This window comes from Rhopalosiphum padi, chromosome 2 (assembly GCF_020882245.1).
Source record: "Rhopalosiphum padi isolate XX-2018 chromosome 2, ASM2088224v1, whole genome shotgun sequence".
Classification (NCBI taxonomy): domain Eukaryota; kingdom Metazoa; phylum Arthropoda; class Insecta; order Hemiptera; family Aphididae; genus Rhopalosiphum; species Rhopalosiphum padi.
The window spans coordinates 300,819-323,609 of NC_083598.1; the positions used below are offsets into that span (position 1 = coordinate 300,819).

General features: G+C 29.3%; 2 protein-coding genes across 3 annotated transcripts in view; one reads left to right on the forward strand and one right to left on the reverse strand.

Moving 5' to 3' along the window:
* LOC132922621 (splicing factor 3A subunit 1) lies at window positions 1-4,214 on the forward strand. Its single transcript, XM_060986225.1, is given in 15 exon segments — window positions 1-151; window positions 304-390; window positions 767-931; window positions 1,009-1,177; window positions 1,237-1,550; window positions 1,611-1,822; window positions 1,824-1,907; window positions 1,976-2,120; window positions 2,190-2,372; window positions 2,441-2,565; window positions 2,629-2,938; window positions 3,250-3,353; window positions 3,432-3,539; window positions 3,601-3,774; window positions 3,854-4,214. Coding segments are annotated over 14 exon segments (2,259 nt in total). The 5' UTR covers window positions 1-151; window positions 304-326; the 3' UTR covers window positions 3,956-4,214.
* LOC132922624 (xylulose kinase) overlaps window positions 3,959-22,791 on the reverse strand; it is a 25,489-nt gene continuing 6,656 nt past the window's right edge. The window contains exons 1-11 of one of the 2 annotated variants that reach the window (XM_060986231.1): window positions 18,248-18,400; window positions 17,502-17,747; window positions 9,494-9,733; window positions 7,644-7,823; window positions 7,295-7,396; window positions 7,093-7,224; window positions 5,037-5,335; window positions 4,671-4,960; window positions 4,449-4,546; window positions 4,233-4,388; window positions 3,959-4,173 (exon numbers count right to left, since the gene is read on the reverse strand). In XM_060986231.1, coding sequence (XP_060842214.1) covers window positions 4,105-4,173; window positions 4,233-4,388; window positions 4,449-4,546; window positions 4,671-4,960; window positions 5,037-5,335; window positions 7,093-7,224; window positions 7,295-7,396; window positions 7,644-7,823; window positions 9,494-9,733; window positions 17,502-17,621 — 1,686 coding nt within the window. In that variant the 5' untranslated portion in view covers window positions 17,622-17,747; window positions 18,248-18,400 and the 3' untranslated portion in view covers window positions 3,959-4,104. Of the gene's footprint in view, window positions 4,174-4,232; window positions 4,389-4,448; window positions 4,547-4,670; window positions 4,961-5,036; window positions 5,336-7,092; window positions 7,225-7,294; window positions 7,397-7,643; window positions 7,824-9,493; window positions 9,734-17,501; window positions 17,748-18,247; window positions 18,401-22,791 lie in introns of those variants that run through there. The other variant, XM_060986230.1, reaches the window with a different exon arrangement.

A 22,791-nucleotide genomic window follows, 5' to 3' on the forward strand; every position in this document is an offset into this window, starting at 1 on the left:
TGTATTATTTTACAAAATATTGTTTAATGTTTATCGTATTATCAAAAATTAATACACTGTACAGTTGTATACACTATACTTCAGTTTTTTTTTTTTGTATATTGTAATATTCATCATTATTCAGTATTTAGACATTCTGTATCTGTAGCTAGTAAGTATTCTTAATGTTTTTCTTACTTTTATTAAATATGAATAGTAATTTTTTGTTCTTCTACCTTTAGTATAATGTAACTTATATAACAAACATATAAGTGATTTTTTTAAATACATTATATTATTATATTTAAAAAAAAATTTTCATAGATTTCAGTAAATCGATTTTCAAAATGCCCGAAGGTGTTGAAGAAGTTCCTACCATCGGCATTATTTATCCACCGCCAGAAGTAAGGAGTATCCTTTATTTGACGATATTGATTAGATTAATTTTATTTTGAATTTATTTTTTGTTTTACTACTACCTTACTGTATTGTACCGAATATACTGATTACACTATTAATAACATACAATACATATTTTGGATGTATGGATATCGAATAGTAAAAGTTTACTTACTTAATAATATAAGTTCGTATTGTTTAATTTTTGTGAAAAAACATGGTAAACACTCCTTTGGACAGAGAATCCAATATGATGGAATCAAGAAAGCATGAGAACTATTCTGAGACCAAATTTTATTACCGATTTTAGAGATGTTATTACTAGGCTTTTATTTAAATAATATGTTTGTAATTCGTTGAATGATTTCTTAATTACCTCTTAATCAAGATATTGTCGATAAAACTGCCAGTTTTGTAGCTAGAAATGGACCAGAATTTGAATCACGTATTCGTCAAAATGAATTGGGCAATCCCAAATTCAATTTCCTTACCCAAGGCGATCCTTACCATGCGTACTATGTACACAAAGTCAAAGACCTCAGAGAAAAAGCTGGTGTGTATTAACTTTTTTTAATTATGTTGTATTACATAAGCTACTTACTTTTAAACCTACTTCTTATTTTGCTTTAGCACAAGAGCCGACCTTACCACCCAAAGAAACAAAAAGCATGTCAACCGCTACCCAACTCAAACAACAAGAGCTCCTGAAACAAGTTCAAGAATCAATATTTGTACCAAAAGATCCACCAAAAGAATTTGAATTCATTGCTGATCCTCCATCAATATCAGCTCTTGACTTGTATGGATTTATAATAAACTTTGCTAATAAACATTAACCAATACATTTTGAAATTTCAGAGATATAGTAAAGCTTACAGCATTATTTGTTGCTCGTAATGGCAGACAGTTTTTAACCAATCTAATGGCAAGGGAACAACGTAACTTTCAGTTTGACTTTTTACGCCCACAACATTCACTATTTCAATATTTTACAAAGCTTCTTGAACAGTACACTAAAGTGTTGATGCCTCCTAAAGATCTTATGAAGTGTTTAAAAGAAGAAAGTTATGATAGACAACAAATTTTAGATGATGTCAAGTATCGTTCTGAATGGCAAAAACACCAAGATGCATTACGTAGAAAAGAAGAACAGCTTATAGAAAAAGAAAGATGTAAGTTCTATTAAGATGCTACAGCTTTTTATAATTTCATAATATGCATTCTTTTTTTAGTGGCTTATGCTCAGATTGATTGGCATGATTTTGTTGTTGTTGAAACTGTTGACTTTCAATATGGTGAAATTGGAAATTTTCCACCCCCAACTACTCCAGATCAAGTTGGTGTGCGTACATTAATGCAAGAACGTGTAGATAATGGAGAAGAAACTATTGAAATGAGTGATGCAGAAGACGACATGCAGGTAGACAGTGATGATGAAATCGAAAAAACGAGTTAATGGTAGGATGTATGCTCCAGAAAGTGAACTCAGAGTTCCAGGTGAAGAAAAGTCCAGTAGAGACAACAACCAAGTAATAATATTTAAAATTTATGTATGTATTAAAACAATTTTGATACTATTTAATTTAAATAAAAAAAGGTTCAAGATATGGATGAGTCGTCTAGTGATGATGACAGTGATTTACCACCAGGTGTTTCAAGATCTGATAGTCGTTCAAACCAAATGGTTCAACCGGCTGTTCCTGAAAAAGTTATTGTGAAAAAGGGATACAATCCCAAACAAAGTAAGATTTAATTTATCTATCACACAACATGTATATTATTTGTACTACTATTTGGATTTATATTTACAGTTGTACGAGCTCCAGTTAAAGCACCTCCTGAAGAATATTTAATATCTCCAATTACTGGTGAAAAGATACCTGCAAGTAAAGTTCAAGAACATATGAGAATTGGATTATTAGATCCTCGTTGGGTAGAACAACGAGACAAACATATTAGTGATAAGATGAACCAAGAATCAGTGTATGCTCCAGGTAACTGGACACTTGACAAAAAAAATAGTATTTAATTTGTTTTTTAAATTATTATTTTATCTATCTAGGAGCTGCTATTGAGGCTAGTTTAAAACAGTTGGCCGAACGTCGTACTGATATATTTGGTGTTGGTGTCGAAGAAACTGCCATTGGTAAAAAAATTGGAGAAGAAGAAAGTAGAAAAGATGATAAAGTAATAAATTTAGAAATATAATATGTCCTATGTGAAAATTAATTAATATTTACATTTTTATAGGCTACATGGGATGGGCACACCTCTAGTGTGGAAGCTGCAACTCGTGCAGCACGAGCTAATATCACCCTAGAAGACCAAATTCACCAAATACATAAAGTAAAAGGTCTAATTCATGATGATGAAAAAGAAAAAATTGGTCCAAAACCAGTATCGGGTACAGTAACTATTTCTCATCCGCCTACTTCTCAAGCCGTTTCTGTACAAATGTCAATGGCTAATAATATGCAAAACGCTATGATGCAACCACATGCTCCTAATATGATGCAATCACAACCTATGATGATTGTTCAGCAACAGCAACAAATGATGGGTGAGTTAAGAAATTGTATTTGACTAAAGATTGACTATATAATTATAGCATAATCTATTAATGTATTCATTTTGTGACTCAAGTTTTTCATTGTTTTATACTTCAAGTTAAGTAACTGCAACACTATATTTACCTTATTATAAATGTTTAGTTCTTTTATGTATTTTAAGTTTGTCATGTTTAGTAAGAACCAAGATTTTGACAAAAAAACATTTTTATAATATACAAAATGTATAAATACTATTTTATCTTCCTTAATTACTTATTGATATCATAGAATAATTGTGTTGATATTAACAATATGTTTTCAGTTCCACAACCTCAAGCTTATCAAGTAATGCAGCCCCAAATGCCACCAAATCCATTTTTGGGAGCTGCTAGAGGAATGATGCAACCTCCATTACCACAGGGTCCAGTATGTATACATTAATGTTTTACTATTAAATAATTTAAAAATATTCTGTTAATTATTAAACAAACATTTTTAAATTAGCCTGGAATGAAGCATGTAATGGAAGTTGCTGAGGATGAACCACTTATGAAAAAGCAAAAGACTGAAGATTCCTTAGAACCTGAAATACAGTTCATGATGAAGTTTAATGTAAATAATTTAAATTACTTTTTTAAAAACAGATCATCCATTAATTAATTATACATTTTAGGGTCCTGTTATGTTTAATGTTGGAACACCTGTACTAACAGACAAACCGGAATGGGCTCTCAATGGACAGATATTAAATATTACATTACCATTACAAGAGACAGTATCTGTGATTAAGACAAAAATTCACGAGTTAACAGGAATGCCACCTGGCAAACAAAAATTACAATGTGATGTATGCATTTAAATTTTAACTATTATATGATATGCAAAAGTAATTAATTAAAATGTTTTTAATATTAATCTTTTTCTAGGGATTGTTCTTCAAAGATTCTAATACATTAGCTTACTATAACATAGGCCCTGGTTCGACTATTCATTTGCAATTGAAAGAACGTGGTGGTCGTAAAAAGTAATCGTAAAGAAATAAATAATTTTATTTACTATTGTAATATTTGACAACATATAAATAAATTTATTAGTTATTAATTGCATAAAATAAACATGTATTAAGTATCAACAACGTGATAGTATAAAACCAGTTCTGTTTATATGTGTTAGGTATTTATTTTCTAATTGCAGATAGCACCTCTTTAATAATATAATTGTACCGCTTGACCATTGGAGTGTAAATCTAAAAATGGCAACAATAAATTAGTATTATTTTTGTATGAATATGTATTTTTGACTTACTTCATTAGCATCTTTATGAGGAGAGCAAGCTAACTTAGGAAGAGCAGCAGTGGTTACCACTGATTGAAATGAATCGATGAAGTCACTATTTTTACTTTGAACAAGTCCGCGTTTAGCTTGATATGCAGCACCTAGGACTGCAGAATTAGCAGCTTCCTAAAATTACCTCAATTGTATAGAAATGTCTGATAAAAGGAAGAAAATAATTGTACTGACTTGAATATAAACTGGTGCGTTAAAAACATCAGATAAAATTTGCAGCATTGTATTGTTGTTTGAAGCGCCTCCCGTAGCTATGATCCTCGTCTTGGCATCTGGTTTTTTTTTTTTTAATAATTGTATTAATAATTATTAATGCCCCAAATTGTTTACTTTTGTCACATGTACTTATTATATATTAAAATATTATCGTAATATTTAGTATAATAATATGCGAACCTATGGTGTATCCTAACTGTTCGACATGCGCCCTTTTAGCTATGAACTGTCCTTCGACCAACGCTTTGACTTCAATTTCCCGGCTGGGGAACCTGTCCACGAGTCCGTCGTTTTTGTCGAAACGGTAGTCGCCTTGTATCCATGGTATGATCTCTTGTTCGTCATAGTACAGGCCCAGGTATCCGAAATTTCCTCTCGGCGTTCTCTCCAACAATGTGTTGAAGTGGTCCCACGACTCGTTGGCGTAGTGATTTCGCAGTCTTTCGCGGGTCAACGAGCCGTTTTTGAAACTTAAAAACAACTCGAAATTATGCTTGACTCTTCATGTAAATATATATCTATATTTAGTGCATAGCATATAATTACCACAAGAGTACCATATACGCGTCTCGGTTAATTGGGCTGACCAGGACGTGTCCCTCTTCCAGACATCTAGGCTCGTCGAGCGACAGGAACAGAGTATCACTGGTCCCGAGACTTATAGCGATGTCGTTATCGCATAGGCACAGACCGGCCAACGACGCTGGATTATCGCCAGTGAATGACACCACCCGGCACTCGGGATTGAAACCAAACCTCTCTGCGTAATAATTGCTAATCGGCCCCAAATCGGTACCCGGCGGCACAGTCCGTCCCAGCTTCAAGTTCAGCCCTGGCGCGCACGCCTAAATTCCGAACACTACTATAGATATACAATATACTCGTAGCCCATAGGCGAAACTACGGGTCAGGCGTCTAGCCATGGCCTGACATGATATACTGACTAAAAATGTGTTTATATTATATATTTTAATAATTATTTAGGCATTATAAATAATATATTTCAACATGAAAACGTATATATTTGTACGTTTTATATAATACTATAATATAATATAGTATATAGGTACAAATAAGGATTATAATATAACACAATAAAGTGATTTTTTTTAAATGCCTAATAAGTAAAAGCATATTTATTTATATAAATTAAAAACTATTTTTCGCATCTAAAATTTGTGAAATTTTCCGTTTAAATGTTACGTTCCTACTGCACCATTATTATACCATTCGTAGCTATTATAACATTAGAAGTGTACGAATATGTGGAATTGATAATAAGATTCCTTAAATTAAATTGTACTCTAAGCACTTCACAATGAACATAATATTATAATAACACAGAATAGATTTAATATATTCTGTGGTAATAATACAATTTATTTTTAACATTGATTATGGAAATATGAAGTCTTATAGTTTTATGTACTCGAATAATCAATTTTATTAGTTACCTATTTTATAAATTTATAATTGTTTAATTTAGACATTTAGCGTTTTTTTTTATATTATAACAAGTAATAGTAAATTTTACGTAACAAGTCGTCATTTCGCAAGTCGGTAATGTTTGTTACGTGGTAATATACCCGTAGAAAATTATTGTCGATTATAGGTACTTAAATATTTTCATATTATTTCTTTTATTATAAATTCATATTTTTATCATTGACTGGCGACAGCGATTGTTCACAAGATTCTTACGTTAAACATTACAAAATCACGGAGAGGTAAACTAAATATTTTTTGCTAATGATGGAGGTTGACTGAAGACGACGTACCGTCAACATGAATATTCTAGATAATGGAATTAGACCAGCGGTAGTAGCGGCATCGGCCGGTATGTTGGGATAACAGAAAAGTACCGTTTCTTCTTATCGATAGTTATAGTCAAATTATCAATTTTATCGCTTGTTTGTTCATATTATAATTGCATTGAAAAATTCAATATTTTCGTCATTTTTTATTTTATATTCGACACGTGATACAGGACAAGCAGTATGTGTATAGTAAATTGTCAACATTTAAATGAAAACAATTAGAAATAATTTTAAAACTACCTGTAGAAATATAATTGTTCGTTAAAAAATGTATACATCGTCTATTATTATAAATGTATTAATTATTATAATTTTTTATTTATTATTAAATATTTAAATTGTTAGTATTTAAAGTTTTGTTGCGTGGAGTGGAGTGGTACGGGGTTACCCCGAAAAATGTTTCTCCACTACTTCGATTGTCTAAACTTTAAATACGTATAACTCATAAACTACTCGTCCTAAATTCGATTTTTATGTATCAAAATACTCAGAAAATTATTCTGCTTTGGAATATGACATTATAATTTATACGAAAAAATAAAAAACTTAAAAAAATATTTTCAAAAGACATGAATACTTTTTGAAATAATGAAGGTTTTATGACAAAAGAATCACTCTGTGTGTATATATATTAAACAAAATTACTATATGAAGTTGTTAATAGAAGTATTTTTTTATATTTTTCATTTGGCCTGTCCTAATAAAAGTGTCTAGTTTCGCCTATGAATATACTGCTATGTCCTATATGTGATGTGATAAATTACAATATCGTCAAAATTATTTACTTCCAAGCACTCAGTCGACCACTCCTTGGTCTTGATATCCAACAAATTCATTCCTGAACCATCGGACCAATCGATTGGGGCGTATGCGCCGAGAAATAACGAACAGCCGAAACTGCTCACCAGCGATATCCTCTAGAATATTATAAAACATAATATTAAATTAATTTAGTAGGTTGATTGGACGACTGAAAAAAAGTCCAACTTCAGTGTTGTGATACGCTCCTGGTTTGTTTTCGGCCATTTTGGCGATTTGTGGTCCGGAAAACCTCTCGTATGCCTTCGATCCGGTGATGTCAGCCAATCGCTATACACGGAATGAAGGGTATGTATAAGTAAACAATATACCTATTATACTTAATTCGCTTTCCAGATATTTATAACTGTTTATCAACATCTTTGTAAAATATAGACAATAGTTACAAAATTAGTGTTTACGCGATAAACACCATTGTACTTCGTGCACATACAATTAACAATAATTTGATTTTGGAATAAGATACCTACCTAATATATAAGTTATATTGTTATAATGATATAAAAATACATCCTACCTGTGGTCCCCCGACAGTATCCTCGAGATGTTTACATTGTTTCGTAGTGCTAGAATCCATCCACACTGGTGAGTTGACCACGGAAAAACAAGACGCTAATTGCATGTGCAAAAATCCGGTTGGGTTTAGAGTTTGCAGCGTTTTTTCAGCACCGTTTGTCCAGTAAACCGTGCCATGTTGCTGCAGGCGGTATGTCAGAATGTAAATTGTATAAAATATAATAACCAATTTTACCCATTCGTCCAATTTAATTTGATCCACAAAACAATTAAATTGAATAAAAAAGTGGTAGTTAAAAAAATCAAAATCTTATCGCTATTTTTTCTCATATTAAAAATGTGTTGATAGATCGTCTCCACTCAGAGTCGTTTTTAATATAGATACAATGATATATCATTGAATTCAAATTTAATACACCTAAAACGGCCAAAATAGTGATCCACTCGAAACCGTATGTACAGACTACACACTAGTAGGTACAGTAGTGCTATACCCACTTATTTCCTATCTTTTTTCAATCTTTTTTTATCAATTCTGTTCGCTATTAATATATTATTTTAATAAAAAGTACTTTTACGATATGCGTAAAAACAAGTACCTACCAACCTCATTTTTAACATAGTTTATAGTACACATGCCGTTTACCAGTATATGTGTATAATATACCTATAACTTATTATTTTATAATAAATATGACTAATATGAGTTAAATATTAAAAAAATTATAGATTTGTTTAGTAATAACTAATAGAAGTTTAGAATTTTTTTTAAATTCTTGTAGACCACGTGTTTATGATAAAATATAGTATTTTGATTGTGGGATTAACGCATTATCGATTACCTATATATATATACATATACACAAATCATTACAGGGGTAACTGGGGGTAGGGTTGTCCAGGGGTCCACCCGCTACAATTTTTTTTTAGTTATGACTTGGCCCAGGGTGGTCCAACCCGCGGCCCCTCGAATCCTTTTTTTGGCCCCCCACAACAATTAAATTAATTATTTTTTTATTAATTAAAAATTAAAATCATAATAGTATTATAACAAAATTGTAATATAATAAAATATATTATAAAACTAGCTGTCCCCGTGCACTTTGTCGCCCGTACAAAAAAATAATAGACTGTTTGGGCGACTATCATTTGTTGTACCGTTTGGGCAAGTGAAATTATTTTACCTATACATGCGAGGTAAAAACAGTTGAATAATCTTCGCCCAAACGGGCCAAATGGTATTTTTAGTTGAATAAACGTATGTATATATGTGTTAAAGTTAAAATTAGGATTCAAAATTCAACTCATCCCCGTCAATATATATTCATATATATATATTACTTATTCAATACCTTATTTAGATACTTTATTTAGTATCCTATGGCAACCAAAAATCTTTAATGATAAATATGTCAAATATGCACTTAAATATTTCTATGTTTTTTTTATGTTTAGTATCCTACTATCCTAGGATACTAAAAATAAAAGAAAAAACTTGAAATTTTGTTCAGAGGTTCCTTAAGCAATGTAGTGGTAATAATTAACTTTATCGGGCTCATTTGTGAATCTAAACCATCCAAAGCGTCACCCAAACGCATACAAAAAAATTTATTCAAATCGATCCAGCCGTTTAGGAGTTCAGTGACATACACACGTACAGTAGAATTATATATATTATATAAGATAGAATATGAATAGGTAATCATATAATTTTTTTCTTCTGGCGGCCCCCGGTGTTTTTATGAAAGTGTAAATTGGCCCGCCAACTTTATAAAAGGTTGAACCACCCTGACCTGGCCTATAAACACATTATTTCTTTAGGCATTCAGAGAAAAGAAAAAAAACCTTTACCTGCCCGGAACCAGAAACCGCGGCAACGGTACTCAAATCGGCACCGCATACTTGCAACCGATCCAATAATACGTCCAAGGCTTTGACCCACATAACCGTTGGCGCTGTCACCTCACGGTGCTGTCTGTCTTTGCCCTTAATCACACCACCATGAGTCCGGAACTCCTGGAGCTCCGTGTCGAAATGTACTGTGGCCTCGAAGATCTTGTGAAGTTCATCGTCAACAATAACTCCTTTCAACTACATTAAATGTTTTAATTTTTGATATAATCTGATTTTCAGGCGGTATTTATAGATTATATATGTACCTTATAATATATTTAATATTTATCTACACCGATCAACAGTTTTTGAGTATAATACAGCACTACAGCAGTAACGTACTAGCGTAAGTTAGAAATAAATCTCAGAGGTTACTGGATTAACCAGGATAACAATCTAGTCGAATATTTTTTTTCTCTAAATTTAGAATTATTTATTTTAACTGTCAACTGAAATTATGAAGTACATAGTACTTACATACGTTGTACATCACTATTAGCGGCATTACCATGCAATTATAATGAACTGGGTATTAAATTATTCAAGTATCACATGTATATGTCGCATCCACTTAATGTAATCGTATTTTTCATGAAATGGATATCCATTTCATGAACAACGATCATATCGTGTAAGTCAAATTTTAGTTCATGAAATGGACATATATTTTATCCATTTCATGAAATGGAAACTCTTATTTTACACTTTGTGTAATATTTTTAATTAATTACATCAATGGGTAACATTTTGTGAAATCGAAATAATAATATTGATACGAGTACACGAATCTAGTATCTTTAAATTGTAAGCATTAAGATACTAAATAGGTACCTATTGTAGAACTTACTGTACTATACTAATAAGTAGGGTGCGGATTTGTATGTATTTACATATTTGTCGTGAATGATAATATTTGAATGATTCCTTTACAGAAATATGTTACAGGACTATCTGATTATTTTAAGCTATGGTTGATATTACATATTTTTACATATTTAATCTAAATTACATATTTTTACATATTTTACTGATATTACATATTTGGGTATTGTCTCTAACACCGTAAAGAAATTGAAAGAAGCCCCTGGTGAGGTTGGAATAAAAATTAAGAAGAAAGTTGAACAAGTACTCAGTAAAAACCCAGGTTTAAAGACAATTGAAGCTATTGCAAACATTTATAACGGCAGCGATACGCATTCTTCTCTTCAATTTAGTGTTGCTGAATTAGGGGCTTTTAAATTTGCTCCTATAACTTCCGTTGACGTGAAAAGATCCTTTAGCCGCTATAAAAACATATTGCGTCCTAATCGACGTCGATTTACTTTTGACAACCTAAAAAAGTATATGGTTGTCAATTGTTTTGTTGATGAAGAAGTAGATTCAAATTCCAATGAATGAATACTTACTAATTACTTTGAAATTTTTACTTTTTAATTTTAATGTATTCCTAATTAATATTAATAAAATAATAATATAATGTAGTGTTGTATAATTTATATTTACGTACTTTTTTAATATACTCATTTTAAATTTTTTTTGTCAAGAATAAACACATTTTTTTTACATACCTTGTATTTTTAATTACATATTTGAATAAAATTAAATACATATATATGTACATATTTTTGAATTTTTAATACATACAAATCCGCACCCTACTAATAAGTAATATGTTATCGACACCTGTTATCGATAAATAATCGCATCAATTGTATGAGTGTAATAGCACTCTGGAAAGTTTTTATTTTTATTTTTATATGATGCCAGTACGTTCTCTGACTTGATGCGAACCGTATATTAACGTTCATTACAAGGAATACAATTTATAAAATGGAATTTGATTCATTTGCTGAATATTATGAAAAATTAAATGCCTTCTATGTAGGCAAACCCGGGAAAAAATCACCCACCAAAAATGAGGTTCAATTAATAATTGAAGAAATATTAGCGGCCAAAATAAAAATGTAAGTAATTGTTAAAATATACAAAATATTTACACTTCAAATAAAATTATAACAATCAGCCATCAGGGCTTGTATTTCAAAAAACTATTTTGTTTTATGTTATTTGGAATTAAGAGGACGCTATACCCGCAGTGTTGTCTCTGTCTTACTAACGTACATTATAACAAATTTTCATTCAGTAGAATACATTTTGTGATGTTAGCTTTAATATTAGAGTAAATTTACTTATGATCAAATTTAAAGGTAAGAATATTATCTAGACAATGACATATGCTTTTAATGATATTATTATTTTAGAGTTATGAACATTTTAAAGTTGTAATATTTCACATAGCTGTAACTCACTTTAAAATAATAATATCATTAAAAGCATATGTCATTGTCTAGATATTATTCTTACCTTTAAATTTGATAATAGGTAAATTCACTCTAATATTAAAGCTAACATCACAAAATGTATTCTTCTGAACGAAAATTTGTTATGATGTACGTTAGTAAGACAGAGACAACAAATGCGGGTATGTCCTCTTATGCTTTTATTAGGAGTGCGATGAAAAAAATAAAGAACCATAATACATCACACAAAAAATTAAAATGATGAAATAATATTACAAAACTAAACACACCATTACCGTCCGATTTGAACGACAAAATTCAGCGCAAATCATAAGCTTCTATATCTATAGCCGCTGCGCTGCGTGATGTTATTATTACGCGTATATAAAAAACCCGCGACATCTAATTTTTTAAAAATTACCGAAGTTAATAATGATAAAGAACTTACATTACGTGAAACAGTTTCTCATATTTCTGGGGGACAAGGTTTTTTAAGTTGCATTTGTAAACGCCAATGTGAATCAAAACGTTGTGCTTGTTTTAAAGCTTCGGTAAAATGCAACAGTCGTTGCCATAGCTTTAGTATTTGTAAAAATAAGTAATAATTTATTATTTATATAAATAATAAATTATTAATTATTATTATAATGATTATTATAACTATTTATATTTATATAATTTATTATTATTATAAAATATAATTATAATACAATATTACATAATTATAATAATCATGAATAAATGTAATAAAATGTACTCGTATCAATGTTATTATTTCGATTTCACAAAAAGTTACCTATTGATGTAATTAATTAAAAATATTACACAAAGTGTAAAATAAGAGTTTCCATTTCATGAACTAAAATTTGACTTACACGATATGATCGTTGTTCATGAAATGGATATCCATTTCATGAAAAATATGATTACACTAAGTGGATGCGACATATATATATATATTGCCAATTAGAAAACAGTAACAACTATAATAATTAATAATTAAGTTTATTATTATTGTAATAATTATTAGTACAACTGGAGATAAAAAAATAAAATATACTAATTAATACTAAATATATTTACTAATTAACTTTAATAAAGAACCATTTTTCAAATACTTAGTAAAAAATGTGATGTGTAAACTGGCCGTACTGGTTCGCTACTATTTACAATTTTAAATTATTAAACTATTATAGGATTATAGTCTAAAGGTAATATCATTCATTGTAATTTATAAATAATATTGTGTATATAAAAACATACAGATATTTCATTTTTTAAATCATTTAATATTTATTTTTTCTTTCAATTTATGAACATTTTAGATTATTAGATTAAGTAATGTTGTTATGAACGATAAGCCGGGCCCCTTGTGTTGCTTATACCATTATTAATTTATTATTATTATTATTGTTTATTTCTTCAAAAAATAATATGTATATAATATTACTTATATACATAAAAGATAAAACATAATAAATATTTGTGTTAGAAGTGCTAATAAAGCAAATTTCGACATGCGTAAAGTTGCCCCTCACCCTACTTTGCCCTATAAACTTATTCAAATCTTCACCAATATTTTGGAGCTTATTTGAAACTATTTGGAACCAAGTTTTCCGATTTTGGAACTTCACACTTTTCCCGGAAGAAAAGTTTTTCGATTGGAGAGACCAATTTCACGCACGTATTTCGACCACTATAATTATTCATGGAAACTTCCCCGTCTAGCTGATACCTTTCCCCGCTAATATTATATTTATATTAACTTGTAAGGTTATTAGGTTAAAAAATATAGAAATGTTAATTTATATATCATGTAAATAATATGTATAATAAATATATTATATAAAATTAATTTAAAAAAAATATAAAAAAAAATGTTAATCAGTAATAACTAATAAGTATAATATAAAAATTACCATAAACATTTTAATGTTGTAGTTCTTAATTATGAGGAATTTCAATTAAATATTCATCGAGATCACGTTCGTCGTATGTGGACACAATATCTTCTATACGTTTTAGCAACATCCCGATATTTTTTTTTTTTTTTGCTGATGGAGGTTTTTGTCCAGCGATAAATAGATTAATATTTATCTCGGTTAAATGTTGTTCTTTTTTAAGAACCTCAATAAGTTGCCATATGGTTGGATGAGACGCAGCTAACAAAGACTTTATGCTCTATGCCAACCTTCAATACTATTGTTTGTTTTTGGCAAGCCCGCTTGTGTAGTATCGTATATTGGTTCCATAATTTTAAATCAAATATTGGAGGTCGTCGTATATTTCTTCTAGTTGGTCTTCCAATTCACGTTCTTCAAAATAATCAATTAAATGAAGTGATAACTCTTTATTGTCTACAAAAAACTGTTGAGACATTAATTCTTCGAATTTCTCAACAACGTATGGCGCAGGAACAAAAGCTAAAGCCATTAGCTGTTTTATTTTCGCCGTCTAAATCGTAGTTAATATTACAAATAATCCATATAATGCTATTACTTTATCGTCGTATTATTTAGGTTTTGCTTCGATAACAAAAAATATATAACAATAAATGTTTTGTAGTAAAAATATTGAAGTCGTTGATTCAATGTAGTGTAATGCTACATGGACGAGAAAATGTCATTATACATAAATATCTAATATATTCTAATTACATTATCTATACTTCTATATAGAGATTAACATTTTTATATATTTTTTGAATTAATTTCATTATTCTTACAAGATAATATAAATATAATATTAGCAGGGAACGGTATTAGAGAGGAAAGGTATTGGACAAGGAAGTGACCAAGGGCGCCCATTAGGGGGTGCAACTGTGCAAGGGGATGACATGTCAACACCTAGAATAGAAAAATTATTGTTATTTTGAAGCTATTGGAAGTGACCCGGTGCCCTATAATCGATGCTATCCTGACCCATCATAAAATTTATCTATAAATGGAGCAATAAAGTATTATACAAATGAATAAATTATTGAAATATATTTATTATTATTTTTTTTTAAAAGACGTCACGTCTGCATAGTGCATACGTTGTCTCAAATGGACAAAATGGCAAATTTGCATTCTGTATAGTTCTAATTTTGTGTTGTTAGTTTTCATATTAGAATGATTTGACTTATTGACCTATCGGCTACACATTGCGTCCCGAAATAAAAAATCTGATAAGTGGGTATACGAATTGCGTTCAGCTTTATCTTAACGACAACACGAATTGCGTCTGGCTTTACATTATAAACTACTATATGAACTGCGTCCGTTTTTTTAAATTTCTAAGTGAAGTTGATTCAAAATTTGTGAATGGAACTTTTAAAAGTTTCCCAAAATTGTTAACACAACTTTTTAGTTTTTACTATCCATGGATGGCTTGAGAAATAATAATTATATACCACTGATAATTGATATTTTTTTACTTCATTGTAAAAATATAGATACTTATACTAAAATATTTACACATCTCAAATCTGAATTAAATAAAAAATAATATCAATTTTTCAACTAAAATAATATCTATTTGCAGATTTTGAAAAATCAATTCACTCATTGTTATTAATCGTATGGCCATCAGTTAAATGAAAGGATGCAGGTTTCATTTAGGTCAAAGTTGGTGGAGGAAAATTCAAACGGTTGGTTCGATTCAAGAATACAAAAAATAAGTTAGGTTTTCCACTCAAGTTTTTACTAGATTTTTAAATTTTTGAAGTTTATATTTCTAAATTTTTTGTTATTTTTATTTTAATTATTATATTACACTCCTATAATTTAAACGTACACATTTTCATTTTACTTACTTCTAATTGCATAAAAATGTCAAAAATCAAAAAAATCAATATTTTTAACCTACCAATAGTCATAATTTGCTATTGGGCAGTATTAAGTCTATATAAAATAGGAGGAAAATAATGTTTTTAGTGTTTTTACATTGGGACCAATTCGCAATTCATGTAGTCGTAAAATATCGCCGGGACGCAATTCGTGCGCAGCGAGCCTATCATCAAACTTATAGATGAGCACATCATCAGTGTTCTCTCCTTCAATTTTTAAAATATTTAAATGTTTATGCTATTTATGGGTATTTTTAAATACTAATATTTTACAACACTTGCTATAAAAATTAAGGAGAAAACACATATAACTTTCTTAACATTCATATATTAGTATAATAGGTAAATTTACTCCAATATTTAACAACACAAAACTGGAACTCCTGAACTTACATTTTGATAATTTATACTTTAGTAAAGACAAAGTCACACATACGAGTACGACGTCCTGCACTATTAAAATGTTAACAGTTTTATGACGTACTAATGAGGAAAGTAACCCATTGCAGCAACCGAACTTTTAGGACATGGTCAAATTCTGTAGGTTTATGACTTAAAATCAACCAATTTTTAAACTTACTACTCCTCCCAATAGAAGAAAAATAGGTCAATACGCCATACTTATCCGATTATAGTTATGTTTGTAAGAGTGGACGTGCAATGGTAGTATTTCGAAAATGAACTTTTTAAGTGAAGAAAGCTTTGTTTTTTAAATCAATTTGGCAATGATAAATTTTCTCAGAAATGTCAAAAAAAAAAAAATTAATGCTGTCTACTTTTACATTAGATGATATTTCAATAATTAGTATTTAATTATTCAAATTTCAAAGTATCCATAAATTTATAACTAGCATTGTGGAGGTCAAATAGGTCAATGGTACATTGATATTATTATTAAATTTGTTATCTAAATTTGTATACATTAAGCCATTTATGTTATTACGAACTTAATTGTATATGTACATCAACAGGTTAGGTTAGATATACACCACGGTATACATATAGACATTATTATTACTTAATACTTGTATTAGTTGTATAAGTATTAATTAAATTAAAAAATATGTAGGTAAGTAATAAGTATATTATTTTTTTTTAATTAGAAATAATTAAATAACCTTATTATGTTTATATATATATATGTATAATATTATGTATAACAATAACAATATACTGTACGTAAAATGTATTTTATAATTATTGATAATTACGATAAAATACAGTTTATAGTTTATACATACATTTTTAACAATATTATAAATTATAATATTATCATAACTTGAAATTTTTATTAAAAACAAATTTAATAATATATCATTATTAGATACCTATAAGGCTATAAACCTGAATACCTGATCTCTTATTATATATTTATATGTATCATGTATGACTAGAATAAAATCCTATCGAAATAGATAATACAAACAATAACATGATGTCAAATGGCATATTTTATACAATTTATTTACCTACGCACATTTTGTAGAAAATTAAGATGAAGAATGGAAAGAACAAATGGATGGTGTAACTGCAATATCCTAAGAACGCTTCCGGTGAACCGCTGCAGATAATACATATTGTAGCCGCACCCAATGACGCCAAATTGATTCAAGCAAAAACTTGTTATTTATAATGACTAAAAATTAGTCATTCCTATAAAAAATATGAGGAAGTCGAGACCTACCTATATATATGCCCACTTAACCACCCACCTATGCTCTGGTCACATGATATTTTAAATCAGTTTGTTGACCACAGAATTATTTATAAACGATATCATAAATAAAATAGGTATATCATAATTTTAAAATGTTATATATATATAGAAGTATAATACCTGTTGCGTGCTGAAGTCTAATCCCAAGTACGTGATAGGCATCATAACGTCGGTCGGCGTCGGGATCGCGTCTCGGTAGTAACGGCAAAGTCGGCCGTCCGTCGGCAGTTCGCTCGTCATCGCCGTCGCCGCCTCTTCCTCCTCCGATAAGTGACGACGACAACCAACTCAGTAACAAAACGGTGACGGCCGTAGCGGTGTTATCAGTATTATCTCCTCGGTAAATCACACGTTTCGATGAAACGGCTGCCGGAAAACGAACAATAGTGTATATTATATTAAACTAAATTGTTAAAAGTAATTTAACGATTATAAATATTATTACTTATTAGATATATTAAGGACTTAACTTATACCATTACGCTTGAAATTCGAAAACTTTGTATCCAACAAACATTAACTAATAGCCTATTATATACATGTTCAACGTAAAATTAAATTATTTCTCATACATAATATAATTATGATTTTTATATAATAACGCTCGTGTACGATGTATTGGGGTGAATCGAAATCGTTTTTGTGACAATGTTATAGTAGTAATGCTGTTATATATTGTACATATAATTTATACACGTGCGATGTAATGATTGTAAGGTATTTCAATATTTCTGTTGCAGTCTATAAATGATATACCTAGCTCAGTGGCTCAGTACTTATAATAAAATATAATATATACACGAGTTGTAACAGCGGTCAGCTAGTACCTTTTTATGTACCTACCTAGCAACTTTTAATTTACTTACCTATATACTGTATTGTATTAGCTCGTGTATTACTGAAGTCTGTGCATGTTATGTACCAGTATACAGTATAGTCGTAAAATATTCGTGGCCTGCGTTAATGATTATTAAGTTATGAAAACGATACAATTGTATACTGTAGCATACATCGAGAATCAAGATGCAGGTGAGCGATGTACGTTCACGGTGAAATAGGTGCCATAAAAATTCGTTTGCGTCGGCGTTGTTGACGCGTGGAAGCGAAGTCGAGACCAAAAGAGAGAGAAATACTAAACGTTTTTCGGACCGTGACGCGTGCGTCCGATGGCCGTGATTTTCAACGTTCTCGGTTCTCCTCCGATCATCGCCTCTGCAGAGTCACGGTCTGACCACGATGTATCGTTCCAAACCTTAGTCATCATCATTGTTGTTATTATTATTATTAAATTGGTGGTTACTATACGCGACACAAAAGTACACCACAATTGCCAGTGTCAAAAACAAAAACAAATATATACCTATAATTTTCACAATAACACTTACATAGAATCTTATAATAATTCACACTATACAGTTTTTAAGGAAGTTTGGTAAAAATCGAAGTTTTGTTGTTTTGATAACTAAATCTTCGAAATGGGATCATGCAGGGATCAATATAATCACGCTGCAGATCAAAAATCGGTATGTTTAATAATTCAGCGGTAGATCAAGCCGATCAAGCGGAGGGGGTGCAGTTGTATTTGTCCACAGACAAGGATTTAAGCCTAGGCCAAGTAGGCTGGGTTCTTGAGCGGCAAATTTGTACTGAACAAACATTTTTTTTTATTTATTTAAATTTAAATATCACGCGTATTAAATTGTTTTAGTTACATAATTAAATACAGAAATATTAAAAGAAAACTTAATTTAAATGAAATCAATAATAAATGCCCTTATAAAGGCAAAAAAGATTTTAAAATCAATGTATTTTAAGTAATTGTTGATCAATTTAATGCTGAACTTAAAGCGTAAGAGTTCTTAGAACGAAACGTGTCTGAAATTTTATTTTTCCATCGGAGTTATACTATACTGATGAAGAAACTATTCATAAAAAAAACCAATGGCTCTTGTAGAGCATTATCCTAATGACATTGAATAATCGTTTACCAACGAATGTCTTTATTTTCGTGATCATCTTTGTCCAAAATCTGATGACAAAAATAAAACTCAAAACTATGTGAAATGTTGCACAAAAATATAACTTAATAGATCTATATCCTGCAAATGTTACTATAATACTACGTTACGTATTTTTTTATATATTTTTGCAACGAACTGTTCACTGAACGTTTTTTCAGCGTTAAAGAGAATCATATCATATTTACGTTTATAGGTACAGAGAGACGACAGTTTTACACACCAAGTCAAAAAAACTTTATAATATTATAAGGATAGTATAATTGATGAATTTGCATCTAAAAAAGTTTGCTGTACAAATTTGTAGACTATATGTTAAGTTAAGACTATTTAAAAAAATATATGTATATACTATATACAGGGTGGTTTTTTTATCATAAAACACTCATTATTTCAAAAAGTATTCATGTTTTAGAAAATATTTTTTTACATAGTTTTAAGTTGTTAAAAAACAACGTTTTTATTAAAAAAATTATATTTTTAAATATTTTTTTAAGTTTTTACTTTTTTGAATGACAGCACAGTTTTAATTTCATATTCCGAAGCAGAATAATTTTCTGAGTATTTTGATACATAAAATTCGAATTTAGGGCAAGTAGTTTATGAGTTATAAGTTTTTAAAGTTTAAATGTGTGGAGTGGAGTGGTACGGGGTTACCCCGCAAAATGTTTGTCCACTACTCCACTTGTCTAAACTTTAATTAAGTATAACTCATAAACTACTCGCCCTAAATTCAAATTTTATGTATCAAAATACTCAGAAAATTATTCTGCTTTGAAATATGAAATTAAAACTATGCTGTCATTCAAAAAAGTAAAACTTTAAAACGTTTTTAAAAAGTTTAAAACTTAAAAAAATATAAGGATAAAAAATATTTAAAAATATAATTTTTTAATAAAAACGTTGTTTTTAACAATTTAAAACTATGTAAAAAATATTTTCTAAAACATGAATACTTTTTGAAATAATGAGTGTTTTATGATAAAAGAATCACCCCGTATATATTTATTTTATTCGTGATTTTGTTTGTATACTTAAATTATTTCAATAGTTATACTTCTAATATCATTTAATAAAATTTTTCTTATTAATATATTGAAAATATATTAAAGTAAATTATCAATAATTCAAATTGATCTTTTTATTCTTTTTTCATAGTGTGGGAGAATGGAGTGGTGAGGGAAATTATATTGAAGCCTATGGTGGTACTTATATTAAATCCGTTTTGTTTGTCCATCATTCCAATTCCAATAGTAAAACACTTTGTCATGATATTCAACAAACGCTTACATTCCAATCTCCACAACCACTGCAAACCCCTTATCTCAGAAACGTCCATCACTACTATTCCTATTTGTTTCGCCGAATTCTATTTTGCCAAATCTTATTTCGCTGGCAAAAAAACCCAGTTGTAAATGGATTAATAAAAAATCCCAATTTGCCGAAAATCTCAAGTTTTAATCATCATAGCTTGGATGGGTAGAGTGGGTAGACATTACATAGAAGATTTACAAAAATGTGATATTTGGAACTGAAGGAATTTTAAAAACTGTGCAGTAGTGAAATTATTTTTATTGGTGGGACGTTTAAATTTATTTAAATTATTATTATAAAAGTAATTTATTATGATATTTTTAGTACATAATTATTAATTATATTAAATTTACTTTTAAGGCTTATGCATTGCTACCGAACAAAAATACAGCAACTTATTCAAGAATGTTTAAAATAATAAAAGCTGCTTTAAGACAATGTTTAGTATTTTTTCCAAAAATCAATATGGTTTTCAGTCAGGTAAATCAACAATTGATGCTTTAATCCAAGCAGATAAATATATAAGGGAAAATTTAGATAATAATAATAAAGTAATGGGTATCTTTAAAAAAAAGCATTTGATTCGGTAAACCATAGTATAGTATAGTTTTAGTTGGAAGATATCAAGCTGTTAGAGTTGATAATGTTTTGAGTAACTTTTTACCAAGTATAACTATATAGAGTCCCACGAGGTACAGTGTTAGGACCTCTATTTTTTATAATCTATACAAATGGTTTATTTGGCTTAAATTTAAATGCTAAAATAGTATTATAAACAAAAACTTGTAATTGTATTTTCTTTCTATTACATTTATCTATATGAAATATGTATTTATAAAATGTAATACGTTAATAATAATATAAATAAAAAATTGTAATATGTTTAGTATTGTATTGAACTTGCTGCACCCACCACAAGCTATGCTTTTGGGGCGTCGTCATTAATTGTTTAATTTATTTTTATGTTTTCTTTATGTATGTAAAATATTATTTTCACAACAAACTATTTATTATTATTATATTTAGCCCAAATACATTTCAAATTGATTTTGAAAATGGTATGTTTGTTTCTATTAGAGAACATTTTGGCTATGACACATCCACACATCTATGATGCAGTTTATTCCACTTTTTTGGTAAATCAATTTTCAAATAATGATTGACGAATGTTTATATAATAATTTTACTAAATATTTAAAACAATGATAAACTGACTATACAAATAAAATTAATATTTTTTTTAACAAAAATGAAACAAAATTCTATTTCATTATGATTTGGCGAAATGATTTATTTCGGCAAGATGGGATTCGGTGAAATCTTCCAGATGACCCCCGAAGACGCCTAAAACGAACTCTAAAACGAACTTAGTGTCATGGCGGATGTATATCAATTACACCAAAATGTTCTATTTACTTAAGAAATTAATCAATTGCGCCGTATATTAACGTCACCGAAATTATTTTTTTTAATAATAAAAAAAATGTAAAAGTCTTACATTTATGTTAAACATTTTTTAAATAGAAGTACATTGGAACTATTAAAAATTAAAAAATGATGACTATAAAAATATTTTGTAAAAAGACAGGTAAAGTTGGTTATCACCAGCCAAATAGGTATTGAATTATATTATTTTAACAAATTTTCCATTGTATTTAATTTGTTTTTTTGCCATAATATATGTATAATTGTGTTGTATTGTCATTTGTGGTCTTGTGGACGCCAATGTTTGAATCCTTTTGAGTTAAGTAAAAAATATATATTAACTATTATAGTACACTGCATGTACCAATACACTTTTAATTTAAAAAAAAAATTGTATAATATGATACATCGTTTATTGTTTAACAAACATTCAGCGGAATCAACATCAATAAATATCTGGCGGAATCGAAATTTCATCACTGGATGCCATCATCCAGTGGATGGCTCCTTCTCTAAAATCTCTAGTATCTTTAATATGTAACAAATATATTTAATTTATCTAATCTTATTTTATTTTTGGCGTAGGGAAAGTGGCGCGCCCATCGCCCAGTGCACAACATTGTGCACTGCAGTATCCCCACACTGACTTTAAC